Raw genomic sequence first — 25018 nt, 5'->3', positions numbered from 1 at the left:
AATTTTCCTAGATTCATACTTCATACATTCCAGGTTCCAGTTATTAATGGATGTTTGCAGCTGTTTCTTCTCATTTTGAGTCGTGCCAATATCCATACGCCTAAAAAGAAGACCAGTTAATACGACTATTATTCAAATTTACGCACCAACCACTAAGGCCAAAAATGAAGAAATAGAAGATTTTTATCAGCTGCTGCAGTCTGAAATTGATCAAACATGCAATCAAGATGCATTGGTAATTACTGGCAATTGGAATGCGAAAGTTAGAAACAAAGAAGAAGGATCAATAGTTGGAAAATATGGCCTTGGTGATAGAAACAATGCCAGAGATTGAACGATAGAATTTTGCAAGACCAACAACTTCTTCATTGCAAATACCTTCTTTCACCAACAAAAATGGCGACTATACACATGGACCTTGCCAGATGGGATACAAAGAAATCAAATTGACTACATCTGTGGAAAGAGATGATGGTGGTTAAAGTGTTGAAGAGCAAAGATGTCACCTTGAAGACTAAGGTGTGCCTGACCCAAGCCATGGTATTTTCAATTGCATCATATGCATGTGAAAGCTGGACAATGAATAAAGAAGACCGAAGAAGAGTTGACACCTTTGAATTGTGGTGTTGGTGAAGAATATTGAATATACCACGGACTGCCAAAAGGACAAACAAATCTGTCTTGGAAGAAGTACAACCAGAATGCTCCTTAGAAGCAAGGATGGTGAGACTGTGTCTTACATACGTTGGACATGTTGTCAGGAGGGATCATGCTTGGCAGAGTACAGGGTCAGCGGAAAAGAGGAAGACCCTCAACGAAGTGGATGACACAGTGGCTGCAACAATGAGCTCAAGCATAACAAAGATTGTGAGGATGGCTCAGGACCGGGCAGTGTTTCGTTCTGTTGTGCATAGTGTTGCTATGAGTCGGAACCAACTCAACGGCACCTAACAACAACATCAAAAACAACAACAACAAAGCAGAGATAACCTCTCTGAGAGAATGGTACCTGGGCTTCCCTGGTCTTACACTTTATTGAAATCACCTGGTTAATGCCTCTCTGTCCTGTTGGAATACAAGCTCCATGAAGATACTATGCCTATCTTGTTTTCTACTGTGTCTCCAGGGTGCACATCACCAAGCACACAGCAGGGGCCCAACGACAAAAACAAAATCACAATCACTGGATTAATAAATGAAGTAACTGGATGAATAAATGAAGTAACTTTCCTTGTCCCTATCTATTACTAGTGCACAAGATTCCTGCAGGACCATCAGGTTAAATTAGACTCCTGAAAAGTACCTCCCCTCTCCATCTTTCCACCTATCCCTAAAATAAAAAGATTCCCTCAAGGCAGCCTATTGTTACAAAATAGTAAGATCTTCTCCAAGGCACAAGTCCTCAGAGGGGACCTGGAGAGGGCAAAACAGGATGCCAGTTTTTAGGGTACCCATGGGAACCCAAGAGCCAGCATAAGGAAACCCTTCCAGGTCAAAGTGACAGAAAAGCATTGTACAGAATAGCTTCAAAGTGTGGCAGATAGGGTCAGGTCTGGCACTGGAGCTGGGGCTTGGGGAGGGTTGATTCCGTGGTCAGGCAGAAAAAGGTTGCAAAGTCACAAGAGAACTGGCTCCAGGTCCCTCTTGTTGCTCCCCAGGATAAAGATGTTTTTGTTTTCTAGGTCACTCTGCCCTTGTTATTCCTCACATGTGGTGGTTCAGTGAGCCTGGAAAAAATGTGCAACCACTCTTGTGCTCTAAAACCATGCTATCCATGTAACGACTTTGAGACTTTGCCTGGGTGCACATGACTAACAATAACCATCCTGTTTCTCTGAAGCCTCTTGTTATGGATTGAATTATGTCCCCCCAAAATGTGTGTGGTAAATCCTAACCTCTATGCCTGTGGTTTTAATCCCATTTTTGGAATGGGTTGTCTCTGTTATGGTAATAAGGCAGGATTAGTGTAGGGTATATCCTGAGATGGAGCCCTGGTGGGGCAGTGGTTAAGAGTTACAGTGCACAATGACTGCTAACCAAAAGGCCGGCAGTTCAAATCCACCAGGCGATCCTTGGAAACCCTAAGGAGCAGTTCTACTCTGGCCTATATGGTGGCTATGAGTTGGAATCAACTTGATGGTAATGGGTATACCATGAGTCACTCTCTTTTGGGTATAAAAGAAATTAAATAAGCAAGTAGAGGAGAGATGAGGGAAGAGAGATGCCAAGACACATGGAGATCTCCAAGAACCCAGGAAGCAGAAGCTGAAGCTACAAGGACCTTCCCCCAGAGTCAACAGAGAAAGAAAGCCTACACTGTGAAAAAATAAATTTCTGTTTGATAAAGCCATCCATTTGTGGTATTTCTGTTACAGCAGCACTAGGTAACTAAGACACATCTTTTTGGATTCTGCCCAGGAAACACAGCCTTTTCTAACTGTTCTGCCAATCATGAATAACATTTCTCATGTTTGCAGTTTCATCTGTTGAGTGGATTCTTATTATTCTTGTTGGCTCCCGCCCAAAGGTCACCTCTTTAGCTTTCCTGTGTCTAACAGCTGGACTTTATCAGTGTTCATGGCTTCCTGGACCCCACCTCAATTTACTTTTTCTCGTATAAGTCTATGGCTTTGCTGTTGAAGATGAATCTCATTTCTTTTTCCCTTTTCCAGCAATTTTGAAACCCATGTTTATCATTGTCTTAGTCATCTAGTGCTGCCATAACAGAAATACCACAAGTGGTTGGCTTTAACAAAGAGAAATTTATTCGCTCACAGCCTAGTAGGTTGCAAGTCCAAATTCAGGGTGTCAGCTCCAGGGGAAGGCTTTTTGTCCCTGTCAGCTCTGGAGGAAGATCCTTGTCCTCAATCTTCTCCTGGTCAAGGAGCTTCTCAAGCGCAGGGACCCCATGTTCAAAGGATGTGCTCTGTTCCTAGTGCTGCTTTCTTGGTGGTATGAAGTCCCCCACTCTGCATGCTTCCCTTTCCTTTTATCTCTTGAGAGATAAAGGGTGGTGCAGGCCACACCCCAGGGAAACTCCCTTTACCTTGGGTCAAGGAGGTGACCTGAGTAAGGGTGGTGTTACAATCCCACCCTAATCCTCTCAACATAAAACTACAATCACAAAATGGAGGACAACCACAGAATACTGGGAATCATGGCCTAACCAACTGATACACACATTTTTGGGGGGACGTAATTCGACCCATGACAATCATCTCCTACATACTTCCCTGCATGCTTTCTTTACCTGTTCCCAGCTTTTGGCTATGGACAAAATACCACTCTTATTTCCCTCTTTACCAAAGGTGGTCTCTGTAGAACCTCCCAACAGCCAATGGTAAAGAAATGACTATCTCGAAAACCTAACAGGGAATGAAAAAAACTTGAACAGACATCCTCAAAGGAGAATATCTGAATGGCCAATAACCATATGAAAATGTGCTCAGCTTCATTGGCCGCCAGGGAAATGTAAATTAAAAACATAATGTGTTACCACCACACACCCACTACAGTGGCTGAGATTAAAAAAATGTAAAACACCACGTGCTGGTCTTAATGCTCACGTACTGCACGTGAGAGTACAAACTGATACAACCACTTTGAGAAACTGTTTGGCAATATCTGCTAATACTGAATATACGCAGTTTCCTGTACAAATAAGGGCTTTTGCCCACCCAAAGATATATTCTAGAATGTTCATTGCAGCACCATTCATAATTGCCCCAAACAGGAACTACCCAAGTGCTCATCAATAGAATAGGAAAATAAACTGTAGTATACGTAGCAATGAAAATTAACTATTTACAACCTTATGCAACATAGATGAATCTCACAAACAAAATGTTGAGCAATAGAGGTCAGACACAATGATACCATGTACATGAAGTACTAAAACAGGCAAAAGGAACCTATGCTGTTAGAAGTGAGAGTCATGGTTACCCTGAGTGATAGATAACCCAAGTTATCTAAGGTGAATTCTGAAAGAACAGGGGAGGAGGGGAGTCTCTTCCCTTATTTTCAACCCAGAGAATGAAGACCTATTATTTTCAATTTGTATCTGTTCTTTTACCACATATTCTATTTTAGGAAGTATCTCTTCAAGTCTTTGTGCACTTTCTGTGTAAATATGTCAGTCCTTTCTCTAAAGACGTGGTCAGCCCTCTGGAAGGGCAGCTCTCTTTAGCAGAGGGTATGGCCTGAAGAGGGGCTCAGCTGAGAGCAGTTGGCCAGCTGCTGTTGCAGCAGCTGGGTGAATGGATGCCTCAGTCTGGAATTGGATCCCAACGACTACTACATACTTGAATAAAAAGTTATAAAAGGAAGATTCTATCCTTTAAAGAAAATTTTTGAGAGAATAAATGAGCAAAGCAGGACAGGTGATATGTACACGGACCATATACCAGCACTGATGTGATTATATCAACTACCAATTATTTGTTTCATTTTCAGGAACTCTGGGCTAAGGTAAACCCAGTTGCCATTGAGTTGATCCCAACTTATGGCAACCCCATGTGTAACAGAGTAGAACTGTGCTACACAGGGTTTTCAATGGCTGATTTTTCAGAAGTAGATTGCCAAGACTTTCTTCTGAGGCACCTCCGTGTGGACTCAAACCTTCAACCGTTCGGTTTGTAGCCAAGCATGTTAACCACTTGTACCTCCCAGGGACTCCGGGCTAAGGTAGACTGTGATGTATTTTGTTAGCTACTTATTACAAATCAGATGTTAAATCATGTTTGTTTCACATACTGCCTGGTTCCAAGAAGAATTTCCCAGGACTTACGCAGATACATACAGCCCAGCAAGACAGAAACTACCTATTAATAGTCTGTTGTAGAATCATCAGTTTATAAAGTGGAGCTCCAAAGAATGGTTACAGCTTCCAGCATTTTCAGTCTTGCTGGCTACTTTGAATGGTGGGGCTTGCAGGCAACAGTTCTGCTCTTCTGCACTGTGACAAGGACACCCCTGTCTGCTCCAATAGGGCTTGAGCTAAGCCACTTGGTTATTGATTAGAGTAAAAGCTGCAACTTTCTGGAAAGCACAGCTGTCTTAGAGGTTGAAGAGCTCTCTCCAGTAAACACTGTATTCCCTGTAGTGGCGAGGGGCTGTTGCAAAATCGCTATCCACTGGGCTTTGGGCTCCTCCAGAGGCATAGTGAGGGTAATGAGTGTCCAGGGGCAATTCTAAGTTTGCACTGCCCCCCGTCATCGACCTGGATAAGGGGTGTGATTCACCACCAACCTCATCCGGCACCCCGTTGTATTTGCGCCTGGGGGCAAATGCCCCCCTCTAGGTCCCCAGCTATGCCTCTGGGTTCCTCCTTCCCTCTGGGCCTCTTTGGGAGGGAGCCCACAGTCACTCAGCCTTCCACATGTTTAACTACTCCTTTTTCTCCCATGGAAGGGCTGGGCTGGGGAGAGCAGAAGCCTGGTGAGTTTTAATCACCAAGAGATCCTCTGCAAAGTGGAGAGGATGTACCAGGGCAGGAGAAAGTAGCGTCTCTCTGCTTCAAGTTTCGTCATAAATGGCTGTGCTTTCTAACAATGGGGCTGAAACAGAAGCCAGCGAAGGCAGACCTAGGAGCTTGGCCAGGCTGGGATGGAGTGAAAATCTTTCTCTATCAATCCTCTTTCTCAACCCTTTTCTATAGAGCGCTTGTTTTCCTTTCTGTTCCCCAGTTTCCCCACTTAAATCTCAAGGTAGCCAGTGTCCTTACAGTTCTGCCAATGGCTTTTGAGGGCAAAGACAATGAGAAAAGACTCACAGAATCCAGCTCAATCCTTCTCCCTACATCACCACTTCCACTGTCATCTCACTTGAGAGGTGCCAGTGGCTCACACCACCACCCGTCTGTCAGTTTGTCATACTGTGGTGTCTTGCATGTTGCTATGATGCTGAAAGTTATGCCACTGCTACTATTTCAAATATCAGCAGGGTCACCCAAGGTGGACAGGTTTCAGCAGAGCTTTCAGACTTAAGAGAGCAGGAAGAAAGGACTGGTGATCTACTTCCAAAAATCAGCCAATGAAATCTCTATGGGTCACAACTGAATGTTGTCCTATATTGTGCTGGAAGATGAGCCCCCTAAATTGGAAGGCACTCAAAATACACAGTGGCTACAACAATGGACTTGACCATACCAATGATCACGAAGATGGAGCAAGACTGGGCACCTTTTTGTTCTCCTGTACGTGGGGACCACAAACAACAGTGACTCATGGGAACACTGCGCCCTGGGGAGTCTCATGTCTCTAACAGACTATTATATATTAGACTATTTAGGGATAGAGCTGCCCTGTGACTCTTGGTTAAAGTGGATTGTAGATGTGTTCCCAGAGTTGCAGGGTTCATGGTTAACCCCTTTTCCCAGGTAGCTCTGGCATTCTGACAGTTGTATGTTATATAGCATCTACAGTTCCCACACTGACATTGGACTTGGCAGCAGGCACTCTATAAAAGGCCTTATATTTTTTCTCCAGCATAGCCCTTCCCTTCGGGAAAATGCTGCCTCAAACTATCAGGACTGTTGACTTATAGTATTCCTATGGCTTGATACCCACCCCCAAAAACCCACTGTCGTCAAGTTGATTCTGACTCATAGTGACCCTATAGTATAGAGTAGAGCTGCCCCATAGAGTTTCCAAGGAGCACCTGGCGGATTTGAACTGCCGACCTCTTGGTTAGCAGCTGTAGCACTTAACCCCTACGCCACCAGGGTTTTCTGCACTTGATACAGGAAAGGCATATGACCCAAAGTGAACCAAAGGTAGAGATCCATCCCTTCAGCCACAGAGATTGGTCCAGGGATGGTCATGTGACCTAGGCCAGCATACTTGGAATCCTTGGGCAGGATATTTCACCATGAAGCAGGTGAAAAAGTATCCTTTACTTTCTGCTTGGTAAACTGTAAGAATTAGAAACTGGAGCTTCTGACAGCTGTGTCTCCTGCTAGGTAGGCTTAGGTGAATAAAGCCCATACAAGAAAGGCAATAGATACACAGAGAGAGGTTTCTGGCAGGCTTTAGTCCTTGGTTTTATTGATTCTGACCTCCTAACACTAGGCTGACTGGACATCCCGATCTGCCTAAGGCAGTCCCAGTTTACACCTGTTATCCCAGCTTGATCATTGACGGCTCCACCTTCTAGTCTCAGAAGTGTTGCAGGTGGATAGTTAATTATGTAATCATTGTTCCTATTGCAATGTGATTAAAAAAGTAACAAAGTCTGGTTTTTATCCCTCAAATACTTGAAACTGGTTTTCTGTCACTTGCAACCAAAAAATGTTGACTGATGTACCACTCTCTTCCAAATTCCTCAGGAAGTCTTTCCGTGGAATCACTCCTGAATCCGATTGCTTCCACTTCCTTAAACTTTGTTAGATACTTGATTCCATTTCTCCTTGTTCGTCTCCATTTGCTCTGCGGAACTGACACCTTGGGCCCTTCCATGCTTACTCAGCCACCTTGTCCTGACCTTGAGTTTCCCTCTACTACTTCACCAAATGTTAGCCAGCCCACAAATTCCATCAGACTTAGTCAGGGTAGGCTCATCTCCAAGGAGCCCTGGTGGTGCAGCAGTTAAGCACTTGGCTGCTAACGGAAAGGTCTGTGGTTTGAACCCACCAGCCACTCTGCAGACAAAAGATGAGGCAATCTGCTTCCATAAAGATCACAGCCTTGGAAACCCTACGGGGCAGTTCTGCTCTGCCCTATAGGGTCATTATGTGTTCAAATTAACAGCAACGGGAATGGTGTTTTAGGTTCATAATGGTTAAGAACTACAGCTGCTAACCAAAAAGTCAGAAGTTTGAATCCACCAGCCGCTCCTTGGAAACCCTACGGAGCAGCTCTACTCTGTTTTATAGGGTAACTGTGAGTCAGAATTGATTCAATGGAAATGGGTTTATGCTAATAAACCCCTACCTTTCAGTGATTTAACAAAATAAAAGTTTGCTTTTTGCCCACATCATAGTTTGATGTAAGTCAAGTCGCTCTCCATGGATGACTCAAGGATCCAGACCCCTTCTGTCATACGGCATCTCTATCACAGAATCCTTCACTTCTAAGCACTTGTGTGGGCGAGAAAGGGAGAGTAAGATTTCACAGGCTATGTTATAGCCAGCCTTGGAAGTGGTGTAGATCACTACCACCCACATACCATTGGCCAGAACTGAGCCTTATTGTCCTACCCAGATGCAAGGTGAGTAGGAATTGTAGACTTCCTATGTGCCCAGGAAGAGGAAACAGGATTCCATACGGTGAGAGAGTATCCAGTCAGTCTGTCACAATCACAGTTTACAGCTGGTGTGTGCTAAAAATAAAACTAATGACAGTATACACTTATAAGTATAATGATATTTATTATACACTTATTATATGCCAATCATTTGGTAAGCTTCTTACATGGGTTATCTCATTTAATTTAATCCTCACAAAAACCTTAGGAGTTGTTATAAGGATTAAGCAATCTAAACGTGAAAATGGCTGGTGCCAATAATTATCCATTTAGATTTTGTGCATTTTATGTTTTCAGAGGTAGATTATCCAATAGGTGTGGTAAGCACAGGCTTACCTGTGCTTACTTACTAATCTGTAGTGAACAATTTCCCATGGGTTTACCATGCCTATTAGATAATCTGCCCTGAATGTTCCAGAGGGCAACTGCCCAAGTTAGGGTATTAGAATGCCACTCTGGCACTGACTTTTCTTTTTCTATTTTGGTAAAAATATATGTAACAAAACATTTGCCAATTCAACATTTTTTACACGTATTTTCAGAAACTTTGATTATATTCATCATGTTACAAAACCAGCATGACTATCCATCTCCAAATTATTCTACCATCACTAAGAGAAACTCAGTACCCCCTAATCAATAACTCCTCCTTTCCCTCTCCCTCTTGTACCACAAATATACATTTGGTCTCTGTACATTTGCCTATGCTAGATATTTCAAATAAGTGGGATCATATAATAATTACCCTTTTGTGGCTGACTTATCTCACTCAGTGTAATGTTTCCAAGGTTCATCCATGTTGTAATATATATCAGGACTTCATTTGTCTTCATTGATTAATTTCCATTATATGTATATACCATATTTTGCTTTTCCATTCATCTGTTGATGGACATTTAGGTTGTTTCTGCCTTTTGGGTATTGTAAATAGTGGAGAAATTGGAACCCTGACCCACTGTTGGTGGGAATGCAAAATGGCGCATCCATTGTGGAAAACAGCATGGTGGTTTTTGAAAAAGTTAAACATAGAGCTACCATATGACCTAGAAATCACAATCCTGGGTGTATATCGAAAAAAACTGAAAGCAAGAATGCAAAGATGAACTTGTATACCATGTTCATTGTCTTTAATTTTTTTTTTTTTTATTGTGTTTAATGTGAAAATTTACACAGCAAGTTAGGTTCCCATTTAACAATTTCTACACAAATTATTCAGTGATACTGGTTTCATTTTTCACAATGTGTCATCATTCTCAATCATTCTGTCCTGGTTTACCATTTTCAGTATTGTCTATAATTCTTATCTTTGAAGATGAATCATTTTGTTATGGAGTTATGTGCTAGGAATTGTGAAGAATACCAGGATGAGTCTGCTACAGGTCCTCAATGATAAGGCAAAACAACTGTAAAAATAGAGTTAATATATAACAGATAATTATAAGGGAATAAAGATATGTCTGTTTGGGTTCTGCAATTTAATTTTAACTGGAATTGATTCACAAAGACATCTCCCAGCTGGTATGGAATAGAAAGAAATTCTGGGTGATACTGCTCATAACAAAAGTTCCTGTGGCCCCTCCTGGCTTTCACCGCCTCCTGATGCATTTTGTGTCTGGCCTAGCTTCTAACCTTTGTCTCTGTCTCCTATTTCCAGTCCTGCTGTACCACCTGGACTTGCCTCCTGATATATCTTTCTGTTACCTAGGTGCTGACCTTTGACTCTGTTTCCTGTTTGTCTTCCTACATGGACCCACCAACAGATGAAGCCTCTCCCTGCAGATTCCCCAGGGCTTCTTCCATGACACAGTTTTACACCTACAGGTACTCTTATGCTCCCCCCTTTCCAGATGGCACCCCAGACACAGGACTCATCTTTCAGCAAATGCTGGAAGAGGCTGCTAGGTACTGATAAGGAGAAATAACAGATTTTAAGTCAAAATGGGGAAGGAAAGGGTAAGAGAGAGGCAAAGTCAGTTGGTGGCCAAGGAGAACAAAGGCAAAAGATCAAAAGGAAACAGCCTTGCAGTCCAACTCACAGCAAGAATTTAAAAAGGGGAAGCTTTGCTTTAACTTAGTCTGGAGACTAGACACTAACTGAAAAGAATCCTTTCCACCACAAAGGAGATTATAGAATGGGAAGCACAGTTTTCATTTTTTGCAGAATTCCCTTCAGGATGGCAGGGGTTAGGAGTGGGGGAAGATGCCAGCAGGCAGAAGAGAGAAGTGTCTGTTCATGGAAGGGGTGGTCCCAGCCCTTACAGACCCTCTGATTGTCTGACCCCACCAGACTTGCCGAACAAACCAATGCCTGCTTTGTTTCTGGACTTATTCTTTTTATATTAAGAGGTTTACATCATCCAAAGTCATCCAAAATGTAATTGAGGCAAACAGAGCCCATTTCCAAGGAGTAAGGAGAGGTCACTTTAGATGGTTGCTCCCCACCATGGCTGAAAGGTGACGTGTGCATTCCACTACCCCTTCATACAGCAGGGAGCTGCAGGCAGGGAGCCCCCTAACAAATATGCTCACTGTGTTAAAAAAAAAAAAAAAATTCACTGTGTTAAGCAACCACAAATACACACAGCCATTTGGCTTTTTATTGTTCTGGCTACTAATCAGGCCTTGATTGTTAAGCCTCCTGATAAACCTCGGTCATCAGTAACTTAGCTAGGATGTTAGAGAGAGTTGAATAGCATGTTCCCATTTCTAAGAGAAAATTCCAGCACACTCTTTTTGACTTCTAATTCATATAAGAAAAGCACCAACAAATCGAAGCATGAATTTGTCAGGAAGTAAAAGGCAGCAGCAACTCTCACAGCCTGTATGAAAATGAAGATATTTTTCCCCCCTCAAATGTGTTTATGTGTGTGTGTGTGTGTAAACACCTACGCATGCATGCAAGCAAGATCCAGCTATACCAAAGGGCCCTGGCCGTATGATCCAGTTGTTTTGCATGCTGGACATTGGAGAGAGGCAGAAAATCAAATTTAAGAGGGAGTTGATGAGACATTGTGAGATGCACTAGAAAGTGGTTACACGGATTCCCGGAGCCCACTCTTCAGACAAAGATTAGACTGGACTATAAAGCACAAAATAATACTCATGAAGAGTGTGCTTCTTAGTTCAAGCAGATACAAGAGACCAAATGGGTGGCTCCTGTCCAGAGATGGAATGAGAAGGCAGGAACAGAGAGGAACTGGTTGAAATGGACACAAGAAACCCAGGGTGGAAAGGGGGAGTGTGCTGTCACATTATAGGGATTGCAGCAAGTGTCACAAAACAATATGTGTGTGTATATATATATATATTTGTATGAAAAATTAACTTGAGCTGTAAACTTTCACCTAAAGCACAATTTTTTTTTTTTTTAAAAGTGGTTACGTGGGACAATGTATATGGAGTAAATAAAACACTTAGCATGTGCATGGCCCATAATGGGTATTCAACAACTATCACTATTATCATTGAGAAAGTTGTTAGCCGCCTGGAATGGGAGGGAGGGGAGGCTGCCTTGATTTCTTTTGTGGTGGATCTGTGACCCTAAATTATTGTTCTAAAAGAATAAGTTTGCCTCTTCTTCATCATTGCTCTAAGCTCCAGGACAGATCCCAGAATGAAGGTTTTCTGTGCTCCACCAGCTGTCAGTCCGGCCTTGCTGGTGTCTTAAGGAGGAGCGAGAAGATACACAAGTCTGCTTTCAGGAATGAATGAAGGGGAAGGTGAAGTGTATTTTATAGGCCATCTAAGAAAGGAATATGGGGCAGCTCTGCTCTGTGCTACATAAAGGGTCGCTGTGAATCATAAAAGACCCGATGGCAACGGATTTGGTTTTTTGGTAAGAAAGGAGTCAGGAAAAGAGGCACAGGACATTTCTATTCTAGGCCCACTTATACTTCAGGAAAGAAAAGAGACCATCACATTACAATTTTCAGGAGATTTTTACAAACACATTCTTCCATTTAATAAACATTAATTGATTGGGGAGCTACTTTGTGCCAGGTACCTTATTCCCATTGCCGTCGAGTCGATTCCGACTCATAGTAGCCCTGGGAATATAAGGACTCACTGAGATGTAGTTCCTATCCTCTAGCTCCCAGACTTGCCAAGTTACTTTTGGTTGCCCCAATAGTGATTAGAATTTAATACTTATCATAGCAAAGGGGTCTGGCAAATAGGTGGCCCAACGGTTAAGTGCTCAGCTGCTGACCAAAAGGTTGGCAGTTCAAACCCTTCCAGATGCTTCACAGGAGGAAGGCCTGGCCATCTCCTTTCATAAAGATTACGGCCAAGAAAACTCTATGGGGCAGCTCAACTCTGTCATGTGGGGTCGCTAGGAGTCAGAGTCAACTCCACAGCACCCAACAATATTATCATGCGTTGAATGAAATGCAATGCATACATGAAAACAAAGGGTCTGAGTGTTTGCTTCCAGAATAGCAGCTAAAAAGGAAACTTGATAAATAAGCACTACACTACCAGTTTTATAGAAAGGGAAACCCTGAGAGTGAACCAAATAATAAGCAGTGATACTAAGACAGAATAGAGCAAGTGGGCTCTTTAATGTCTGAGAGAGGGAGGCAAGGACATAACGGAAGCCACCAGGGAAGAGGAATGAGCCCTGGACCACGTGCTTTCCATGCTCGGGAGGCTGGGTGAGTTCCCCAACAGCAACAAAGTAGGTGCTCTTAAGGAGCAAGTCCCTGCTGTAGACCCTTTTCTGACATGTACATGTGTGACCTTGTGCCCTTGGGCAAACTGGATGACCACGGGGGGCAAGGTACCCTCGGTAGTCAGAGTGACTGCATTCTCACCTTGGCCCCGCCATTTGGCTGGTATGTGACCTTGTACCATTGACTTAACCTTCCAAAAGAGCTTGGGTTCCTTGCTATAAAATGGGGATTTTACTAAAACTTATAAATGAGATAATCCATAACAAGTATTTAGCAGAGTAGCTGAGATACATTAAAATCCAAAACCAAAAAAATTTAGTTGCTGTCGAGTCAATCCCAACTCATGGTGACCCCATGTGTGTCAGAGTAGGATTTTCAAGGACTGATTTTTTGAAGGTAGATTGCCAGGACTTTCTTCCAAAGCGTGACCGGTTAGACTTTAACCTCTAACCTTTCTGTTAGCGTCTGAACTCAGTAACCATTTGCATCACCTAGCCATTCTGACATATATGTAGAGTGCAGTAAAAATTAGCGATTATTAATTTTTCTATAAATGTTTAATGTTTTTCCATCTGTAAAGTAACTGAGTCAACCAGCAAGTTTCCAAGATCTCTTCTAGAGTAAAAAAAAAAAAGTTCCTGATTAAAGGGGGGAAATGCAGAATAGGATTTCAAATTTTCATGGACTTCAGACTTTCTGGAGCCATGGAGGTGGATGAACCCCTGAAACTATTGCCCTGAATCTTTAAACTTTAAACCACAAATATTCCCTGAAGTCATCTTAAAACCAAACAACAGTTTAGCTTAACCAGTAAAAGAGATCTACCTTGAGCAGATCTATGAGTAGGAATGAGTAGGAATTGACTCAACGGCAATGGGTTTTCTTTTTTTATATGGGATCAAATTGACAATAGCATCTCAAAAGATTAGTTGGAACCTTAGAGGGCAGCGAGTTTATGTTCATGAGGAAGAACAACTCAGAGAAGGAGGGTGAAATTGGTTGCACAATTCGAAGAATATAATCCATGTCACTGAACTGTACATGCAGAAACTGTTGAATTGGAGTATGTTTTCCTGTGTATATTCTCAACATGGAGCCCTGGTGCTACAGTGGTTAAGAGTTTGGCTGCTAACCAAAAGGTTAGCAGTTCAAATCCACCAGCTGTTCCTTGGAACTTTATGGGGCAGTTCTATACTGTCTAATAGGGTCGCTATGAGTCCGAATAGACTCAATGGCAATGGGTTTGGTTTTTATTATTAACAACAAAATAAATAAAATTTGAAGGGGGGAAAAAAGCTCCATGATTCCATACTTTTTTTTCTATTTATGTAACAAGCTGGGAGTGTGCTGAGTACCAGTGCCCTGGCTCTTGTAAGCAAGAGGGAAAGCAAGAAAGACGGACAGGTAAGTAGTGAAGAAATGAGCGAGGGCTTATTGCGTGCTTGCAATGGGAAGACAATAAGCACTTTAATGAAGTCAGATGGTATCCTACCTTCTCCATTCCATTTCAAGCATGGAAAGCACCAGACTCCGTTCTTCAGCTTACGCTGGCTGAAAAAAAACCCTGAAAAAACAGGTTCTTTCTCAAACGTAGACTGGCTTGTCTGACGTACCTGACTCCCATCTTCCTTAGAGGTCTTTGTACTTGTCTCCCTCCTTTCTGCTATGAAATACCGACCTGAGAGGCTCTCTGCTTAATATTTAACTGACCTTAATGCTCCCATGTCACGTGGCCTTCGGGTTTCTGAGGGTCAAGAGTAAGAGGAAGTATTCTGCTTCTGCGCCTTTGACAGTGACAGTGGTAGAAACATCTGGATCTTTTAAATCTGGGCTCATTTCAGAGTTTTGGTGACACACGTACATTTTCAAAGTCGATCTAACAAAACAAGTGTCTCTCATCTTTCCTTTAGCCTGCTCACTGTCCTATCCAGCTTCATAAATGTGATATTATGAATTGGCTTTTGTGGACCCAGGCATTTCAGACTTTAAGTGAAAATGTGTTTAATATTTAACCCCAAAGGAGCAAAGGGCATTTCGAATACGTTACGGAGACCTAGAAGGCAAAGAGAGAAAGTCACATAGGCAGAATGACACACAAAGAAAAAAGAAAGTTGTTATACCCCAGAACCAAGAAAATGAGACACTTCAGCCAAGTTCTTGACAGGACACTCCCTTATTTTGCTTAGGACATTTGTCAAATGTACAGGGCAAGAAGCAGCCTGTGCCTCCACCCTGCTGACTGCAGAAAGCTCATGCTAACAAAAGGACAGGCTTGTGGTTTTCTTTACAAAATTCTATTAAGAATCTCCTAAACCTCTGAACTTAGGAAATGGCCCCCAAAAGGCAGATGGAGTGAGGTCTCCATTAAGGTAAACTCAGGAAAAGAACTTCTTATACATATATATATGTGCCTATTGTTATCACTAAAAAAAAAAAAAAATTTTTTTTTTTATATACCATGTTAATTGTCTGTCATCTTAAAAGACCCACACTAATGCATACAACCATTACATTTGTCTATACGAATATATCTTTATCACCAAGAGCCGGGCTTCCAGTCCCAGCTCTGTATCAGTTGGTGTGAATTTGGGAGCAAATCGCAAATTCTCAATCTATTTTTTCTTTCGTTTAGTGAGTATAAAATCAATTTTTAATTATCGTCTTAGTTTCCTATAGTTGCCATAACAAAGTGGATGGTTTTAAAGAACAGAAATTTATTATCTCAAGTTCTGGAGGCTGAGTCTGAATTCAGGGTATCAGTAGGGCCATGGTCTGTCCACTCTAGGAGGAAGATCCTTCCCTGTCTCTTCCAGCTTCTGGAAGCCCCAGGCGTTTCTTGGCTTGCAGATGTATCTTCATGTGGTATCTTCTCCCTACACAACTCTGTTCTGTCCTCACCTTTTATAAGACACCACACATATGGGATCAGGACCCACCCTGCTCTGACATAGCTTTGTTAACTGTTAACATCTTCAAAGAAAGATCTTATTTCCAAAGAAGGTCATATTCACAGGCGCAGAGGTTAGGACTTCAACGTATCTTTTGTGGGTACACAAATCAATCCATAGCACTTACTATGGGTCACACTGATAAGCATTTTATATGCATTCTTTCATTTTATCCTCACAGCCAAATAGGGTTACTGCCATTTTACAGATAAGAAAACCAGTTCCTGGAGAGGATGAGTTCCTAAGTGGTGGAGTGGAATTTGAACCTGGGTCTGTATGCTCTGGAGGCCCATAAAAGAAAGTTATCAAGCCTCAAAACCATTATGACTTTTCTAGACTCTGTTTCTTTGGACTTGCCGTTTCCTCAGCCTACAAACTCTTATCCCATATTTCTGTAAGACTGGCTGATTCCCATCCTTTAGGCGTTAACTCAAACATCAGGTTTGCAGAGAGGCTTTTGCTCAGAGCTGTCTCATTACACAACTCCAGGGGATGCTGTTCACATAGGCTGTAATGCCAATGGTACCCCATTGGAATTGTGCATCATGGCGGCCCTGTCTCATTGACCACAGTGATGACATTCCTGTTGTCCTCCATCACTCCATCTTGTTTAATTCATTTCTTAGTTCTTATCCCTACCTAAAATTAACTTTTATATAATTTATTTATTGTCAGTCTCTCCCAAGAATATGTAAACCTCATAAGGACAGGGACCTGCCTAATGTACTGCTGTTTGCCAAACAATGTCAGGCTCATAAATCATTTGGAGCTCAATAAATTATTGGCTGAATGTTCTTAAATATGTTATACTGACTCCCAATAATCCTTGCCTGAGTCACAGAGCTGCTGTAGGATAAAGAGTTTTGCAACATCCTCGGCATTATGAAGACATTGATGTAGTGAGTTCAGATGGCAAACTAATTCTTAGAATTTCTGTGATTTAAATTTTATGACGTTGCAGCATCTTAGAACCCTCAGTATCACTGACCAAACAGACATTTATTTGACAATAATTACAGTTTCAGAATATCAAGTGTTGGGGAAGATATTGATCAACATATACTCACTTCTATTTCTGATGAGAGGTATACAGTGGTTTAACTACTCTGGAAACTAGCTAGATGTATTAAAAATAAAATCTTGCATTAATTCAAGAGAATAACAATATTTGATTGCTCTAATTTTCAAATTGGGCAATGATTCTTTCTGGCAAGAAGGAAATGCTCCTAGTGACTGGGGATTTTACAGAGAAAAACATATTTTTTTTTTTGCTTAATGAATACAAGTTTCCATGGTGACAAAATACTTAACAATTATCAATTTAGCATTTAAAAAATGTCTCCTGGAAAATATGGCTATTTACATGATTGTAACCATGATTCTTTGTAGTTGAGTTTGGGGGAGCACACAGCCTTTTTCATTAAATTCAAGGTAATAGGTTTGTTACTGAGCACACTCTTTAAGAAGGAAGAGACAAGTTAACACTGCTGTAGATTAGCAATTCCTAGTGAAAAAACAAGTTAACGGTTTTACAGTTCTGGCTCAGGCTTTCACTGTTATATTTTAGGGTCCCTGGGGAACAGAGGAAACCCTGGTGGTGCAGTGGTTAAGTGCTATGGCTGCTAACCAAGAGGTCGGCAGTTTGAATCCGCCACGTGCTCCTTGGAAACCCTGTGGGGCAGTTCTATAATGTCCTATAGAGTCGCTATGAGTTGGAATCAGTTAGATGGCGACAGGTTTTTGGGTAACAGAGACCCAAAAGGCTTTCTGGGTAACAGAGACCCCTTGAAATCACCGTAAGATGACTACTTTTAATTTTATTCTGCAGATGTGATCTTGTAAAGTTGAGCGTTTACATTTCCTATGACTTAGCAATTCTTCTCCTAAGTAGATACCTATGAGAAACTCCTTTACTGGTACACAGGAGATGGTATAGGAACGTCCATAGTAGCCTCACTTATAACAGTAACAGAAACAATCTAAATGCTCATTGACAGGAAAACAGATAAATGATTTACGGCTTGGAAGTTTATAAAGCTATGAAAAAATGTGCGAATTACAACTACACCTAAAAATTTTGATCAATCAGTCCTGAAGGAAAACAAGCAAGTCCCAAAGATTACACGATGATGCTCTTTTAATAAAACTCATAAAAATTTAAAACTAAACAATTATTAAGAACAACAACAAAGCAAGAATTGGCAAACTCAACACTCACCATTGTGAAAGGGCAAGGGAAAGTGAAATGTAAGTTACTGTGTTCTGGGTTCTTGGGTTTGATGGTGGTTTCTAGCATTACACTATCTTGTTCAACACCATGATTTCATTTTTCTCCCTCCCCATGGACAGAAGCCTTCTAGGAGACAGGTCCAAAGGAAACTCATAAAGGATGAGCTGGAGCTAGGGGCATATCTACCGATTTTCATATTCCTGCTACCTGTATACAGCAACCAGCAAAAAAAAAAAACAAAAAAAACAAGTCCTCCATAAAGTTTCTTGAGTGAATGAATGAATGAATGAGAAGAAAACAAAGCTCTCCAGGTTAATATTAAGAGTAGGCTGAATAAACATTCATTCTCTTATTTTACACTGTCCCCCTTCCCCACACATAGAATTATGAAACTGATTTCCTAACTGGTTTAAAGTCTGAAAAATGTAACATTCTCCCAAAGTAGTGAACAACCACATGGTATTTTTCCAGACAGTATATTCCATAACACCCAGTAATACTGAGCTATGTAGGGGTAAAATGATTCTGAATCAAACACAGTACAGAAGAAGCTTTTTAATTCCTTTTTCTTCCCCAGGCAAAAGAGCTTCAGAAAACACCATCATTAAGCAGCTTTACAAATGTCACTTTTGGTTACATTAGAGAATTAGACATGAGTCCCACGTGTTTTCTCTGATGGATCAGTGGTAGATCATCCCTATAATGAAACCCTTTCTTAGGATAAAAAAATGGCTACTTTGTCCTAAAAACAGGAAAAGCTGAAACCCTGAAGTAATTGTTTTTTTAAATTAACATTTATTTTATGCTATACTCCTTATTTATTTTCATACTAGAAATTTCAATATCAGGCTACAGATTTTAATAAAGGAAACAGATAAATCTCAACCTAATTTTAAAATAAACACATTAAGTACATATATTAATGCATTTGACAACACCATAAGCTAATTTGGACGATAAATTTCATTTTGGTACACTACAGATTTGTCCTTTTGAGTATCAAACTGAGGAAGAATATATTACACCTGAAATTCTGCCTTAAATGAGCAAAATCATGGTCAATGACATCAATATACTCTAACCATTTATAATCAAAATAAAACAGGATTAATACTCAACAGGAAAGAATAGTTGATAACATCAGTTTTAAATGAGTCTTGAAAACCATATTTTCACAACATATTTGAAAGAACGAGTAAGATTCCAACTTGATCTAAAAACAGTGATTTTAAAAAACAATTTCTACCATCCTCCTGTCATAAGATGGTGTGAAGTTGATCATATCCAACATACTCAAAATGAGTATCTACGTTACTAGCTGTTTCTCAACTAATCCCCTTACCAGTTTATATAATTATTCAACAGAGGTTGATAAGTAAATATCAGACAATAGCATCAAACCTAAAGGCAATTCATTCGTCTTTCTACAACAGAATTAACAAACATGACTTTCAAATTTGCACTGATAGCACGTACTGTGCTAACGTAGAAACAAAACTACTTCACAAACACATAAACGCATCATACAAACACATAAACAATAAAAGCATTTTTTAAGGAAGCAGAGAAAGCCATTTAAGGTTCTCAGTAACTGAAGCCTGAGACACAATACACTGCCTATTTGAAGGTTAGAAACACAGACACATGCATATATATGAAATAAAATTTCTTAGAAACACTGCTTATCGTTAACTGAGGATAACTCTTGGTGTTACATTTAAGAATAGAAATAGGGTTCTAAAATTTTAAAGCAGGTCAGAATATAACACAAAATATTTTTATGATAAAATTTAATAACCCACGGCCTGAGTCAATTAAAATGTATAACCTTACCTTCATAAACATATGATACCACTTTCATTTTATGCATACCCCAAAGCCAAAGGCCTATTTTCACTGCATTGCCTCAACTGCAGAAGGCTATACTGTAAAAGCCACAGGGCTGGAAGGTAGGAAGGAGGCTGGCATTTGGCCCAGGCTCTGGCCCCAACAAGCTATACGAGGTTAGGCATGTCACCTGACCATTCCATATCTAAGCTTCCTCATTAGTAAAATGAAAAGGCTAAACTGTGCTCTCCATGGCCCAGAGTGGCACTATCATTTTAGGATCTTTCCAATTCTTAAGTTTTCATTAGGCACTGGGCTTTATTCACAACTTCATAGTATACTACTACCCATTGGTTGGGCAGGAATTTGCACCTGGATTGCTGAAATCTTTCAATAACTACGTAACTTTTTGGTCCTTTATTCAACAAATAGTGAGCATCTACTCTTGATGGATTAAAAATGGCCACAGGTTTTTTGCAGCTCTTCCCATTTTTTTTTTTTCCCCATCAAAAGGTGGAGTATAAATACCTACCTTCTGATTCTGGACTCAGCCTTGTGACTTGCGTTGGCCAACAAAATGCTATGGGAGCAATACTCTGTGACTTCTAAGCAAGTCCACAAAAGGCCTTGCAGCTTCTACTCTCGACCTCTACAATCTCAGTCACCTAATGAGGAAGCCTGAGCTAGCTATGGAAAAAGGCCACCAGGAGTGGTACTGAGGCACCTTGGCCAACAGCCCCGAGACAACCACCTGACTGACTGACCACAAATGTATGCATGAACCCAACCAACGCTACGTGGTGCAGTGGCAGATCATCCCAGTGGGGCTCTGCCCAAACTGCCAACCCACTGAATCATGAGCAAACAAATGGTGCTGTTATAAGCCACATTTTGGGAGTGGTTTATTAGGCAGGGAGACCTGGTGGTGCAGTGGTTAAAGTGCTTGGCTGTTAACCCAAAAAATTGGCAGTTCAAACCTACCAGTCACTTTGCGGGAGAAAGATGAGGCACTCTGCTTCCGTAAAGATTTACAGCCTTAGGAACCCTATGGGGCAGTTCTACTCTGTCCTATAGGGTAGCTAGGATTTGGAATCGACTGAACAGCAATGGGTTTGGTTTTGGTTTATTAGTCAGTAACGGATATCTGACATATTGTGTTGAAACTGTGCTAGGCAAAGGGGATATCCTTTAGTCCATTTTCTGATGATGCTTAGAATACAGTTAGGGAGACAAACAGGTTATAGGGCAATTTCAAAGCAAATGTCATCAGTGCTATAATGGTGGGGGGGGGGTGGTCTTAAGAGTCCATAGGAACACAGAGAAGGGGCATGTACCCAGAAGTGGGAGCTGGCAAAGGCCTCTCAGAGGAGATAATATCTAAGGGGAGATAATAAGAAGAAAGAATTTTCCAGGCAAAGAGGGAGAAGGAAGAATATCCCAGAGAGGAGACACTATGTGCAAAGACCAGAGGGAGCAAGATGGGACCCCTAGGAGATTGGGAACATTCACTATAACTACAGTGTGAGGCGGTCAGGAGAGAACAGGAAGGTTAACTAAGTCTCTTTTGGCCTTAGGTACTATTCTACAGTATTTGGACTTTAAACTGGGGTTGATGGGAACCAAAGTAGGAAATGGTTTCTCTCTCTTTCACTTAGTGTAACGCATTTGACCAAAGACATCGAGGAAACCCTCTGATTCAAATTAACTTCATAGGGCAGGAAGTTGTATGGAGTAGATAAAGAGAGAAGCTTCCCTGGTACTCAGGATGGCTGTAGGGAATGATATTCTGCCAGGGTCCAAGATAATGAACATTACCAATGGCAAAATTAAACCAACTGCTATTGAGTCAACTCCAACTCACGGACACCCCATGTGTGTCAGAGTAGAACTGTGCTCCACAGTGTTTTCAATGGCTGATTTTTCAGAAGTAGATCACCAGGACTTTGGTCCAAGTGCTTCTGGGTAGACTGGAACCTCCATCCTTTTGGTTAACAGCCAAGCCCATTAGCCGGGGCCACCCAGGGACTCCTTAATAGACATTAGGATGTGAGAAAAAAGTAGCAGTGACAGGGAAGTAGATGCTACTTCCTGAAAGGAGTTCCTCCTCCTCTTGTAAATTAGTGAACACCTGGGGACAGAAAGTATTTAAGACTCATCTTTTAAAGATGTTACAAAAAGTTTTAAAGCAGAGTGGGAAAGTCTTCAACTTACTAGCTGTGTAGCCTTGGGCACATGACTAACTTCTTTACGAGTTAATGGAGATAATGACAGTATTGACCTCACCAAAAACAACCAAACCCAGTGCCGTCGAGTTGATTCCGACTCATAGCGACCCTATAGGAAGGACAGAGTAGAACTGCCCCATACAGTTTCCAAGGAGCATCTGGCGGATTTGAACTGCTGACCCTTTGGTTAGCAGCCGTAGCACTTAACCAGTATGCCACGAGGGTTTCCATTGACCTCACAGGTTCCCTAAATAGTGGTAGTGGGGGAGGAGGGAACAAAAAGCATGGGCTTTGTTTACATTAAACAGACCTGTGTGCTGGAATCCAGGCTATATCATTTAGTAATCCTTGCAACTATGTGAACTAAGAACATTTTAAATTTTGCTCAGACTTAGTTCCCACATCTGAAAAATGAGGGTGGTAATACCTACCTTGCAGGGTTGTGATGAGGAGTAAAGGAAATGATATATGTTAAATGCCATAGGAGAGAGCCCGGCACAGAGTATAAATGCACATATCCATTGAGATGATAATATTTCTCCAATTTAGATCAACAGATTAACGTCAGACATTCTACATTACTTTACAATCCTATTCTCTGGCTAAAACTACAGATCAGAAAAGTTGAATTATACACACACACACACACACACACACAGTCATTAGCATGGTCTATCCCACTTGTACCAATACATTTTGATCATCAATCACAAAGAAATGACTGAACTACAATATTCATATTTTATTCTGTAAATGTGTGGTAAGAAAGTAACCTGGTCGTTCAAAATTCATTATATGAAATTAAGAAGAATTTAGCATTCTGATTCCCTAATTTGGCACTTTGAGGAATTTCCTCTACACACCAAGCCCCAAAATTAACTCTTTTCTAGATCAAAAAAAAAAGGAAACATGCATATATACAAGGGAGCTGAAAAGCTACAACACAATCTGGTGATTTTGGTGAAAAATAATTCCCCCAAACAAGCAGCGTGTCATGTTGTTAGAACCTGTGACACTAGAAAGCTAAGAGAAATTCAGGCCAAGAAGGTAATTTAGAGCTCAAGATTTTATCACATATGAGCCAAATTCCAGAATACATCACTTAAAGGGACATCTTCTAGTGAAGTCTTGCCAGAAGGCTTGATTTTTGAGCTCTATGTTTCTGTTTTGACATTCAACACATTCAGGATTAATTTTAGAAAGCTGCTGTTGCTGATTTATAGACGAAAAGGCTCAGAAAAAGACAATGGGGCCACACAATTTTAGGTAGTATCCCCCTATCCACCTCCACCTCCATCACAAGAGTTCTTTGTTTTGCTTTGTTTTTTAAACAAATGTCTAATTGAAAATATATGTTAAGTTCAAAGTTGCTACTAAAAGCAGGATTAAAAAAAAACATTTTTTGATGGCTTTTAAGTACTTGCACTTTCTTCAAAATGCTAGTTAACCACGCTTGGATGTTGCTTTAATTTCAAGCTAGGTAAAATCTAGATCCTCTATTATTTCATGCAAATTTTGGTGAGAGCACCTATTTAGAGTCTCTAAAAACTACTGTATCGACTCCCATGAAGAAGATTTTAGCATGTTGTTGTTTTGGCTAAAACAGGCTTTCAACAATGTTCTGCCAACTAATTAAGATAAAAAAAAAACAATGAATGAGAACTACAAATAAAAATCTAGTAAGGCAATTATATCATGTAGTAAAATTCTGTTTCCCCAGTATTTTCTACACTGACGTAATATTTCTTAAGACGTTACCCGATTCTTCCACAAATCGAACAGTATATAAAACTCAAATTAAGATGAGTATGTACGAAGAAAAGATCCGTCTGTCCAAAGCCATGCACTGCACAGAAGTCTTGTTATTGCACCACTCTGTCTTGTTCTGGCTTTGGACACCCACAGGACGCGAAATGGCTGGGTGGAGGTCTGCCTGCTCAGCATTCTAGTTCCTCCATGACTTCCATGACAATTGTCCGGGGGCCTGTCAGAATCAGATTGCTCACTGTCCGGTAGTCTACGTGCAGCACATTGAGCCCATTTACAGACACGACAAACTGACAGACCTAAAGCAAAGACAGAGAGAAAGAACATCTATTACAGCTCACAGTTTTTCACAGACCTTCCTTTATAGAAGATACTACATGGCTCTAAAGGGTTACTTCATTCTTAAAATAACCAACTGTACCCAGCTGACAATTCCAATTCAGTCATTCCCAAGACACTATGCTTTTTCTGGAAAGCAATATAATATAATGGAAAAAGCATCTGTTTTAGTGACATTCAGAATTATGTTCAAATCCTACTCAGAAACTTACTAGCTTAATCTAGGTATTTAAATTTCTGAGCTTTATTTCCTTCATCTCTAAAATAGAGATAATAATAATATACATACCTACCTTATAAGATTGTTATAAGAATCAACTGAGGTAAAGTACACAAAGCTTCTACTACAGTGCTTTGAACATATGGAGTAGTCAATTCAATTCCCGTAGTCACAGTGTTTATGGCTGTTATTATTCATACGGACTCAGTATATAGAAAGACCCTATGGCAATGTAAAGTTCCATGTTCCCAGGACAGTGCTCATGTATGTCTATTGTTCCTACATGGTTATTAATAGTGCCTCCTTTCACTCTTCCAAAGTGTTCTGGTGAGATGATAAATTCTACACATTTCCTTATTTCCCACCCTTATAGATGAGGCCAAGAAAGGTCAACTTTTTTTTTTTTTAAATTGTACTTTAGGTGAAAGTTTACAGTTCAAGTTAATTCCTCATAAAAAATTTATACACACATTGTTATGTGACCCTAGTTGCAATCCCTATAATGTGACAGCATACTCTCCCTTTCCACCCCAGGTTTCCACGTCCATTCA

General features: G+C 40.9%; 1 protein-coding gene across 1 annotated transcript in view; it reads right to left on the bottom strand.

Annotated features, from left to right (window-relative positions):
* Window positions 1–17781: 17781 nt before the first annotated feature.
* Window positions 17782–25018, bottom strand: part of DEPTOR (DEP domain containing MTOR interacting protein) — a 142872-nt gene continuing 135635 nt past the window's right edge. The window contains exon 9 of the mRNA XM_003408166.4: window positions 17782–24207. Within this exon, the coding sequence (XP_003408214.3) occupies window positions 24079–24207 (129 nt within the window). The 3' untranslated portion in view covers window positions 17782–24078. The remainder of the gene's footprint in view (window positions 24208–25018) is intronic.

This window comes from Loxodonta africana, chromosome 14 (assembly GCF_030014295.1).
Source record: "Loxodonta africana isolate mLoxAfr1 chromosome 14, mLoxAfr1.hap2, whole genome shotgun sequence".
NCBI classification, from domain to species: Eukaryota; Metazoa; Chordata; class Mammalia; order Proboscidea; family Elephantidae; genus Loxodonta; species Loxodonta africana.
The sequence above is the reverse complement of the archived record's forward strand: the minus strand, read 5'-3'. Positions and strand labels throughout refer to the sequence as shown.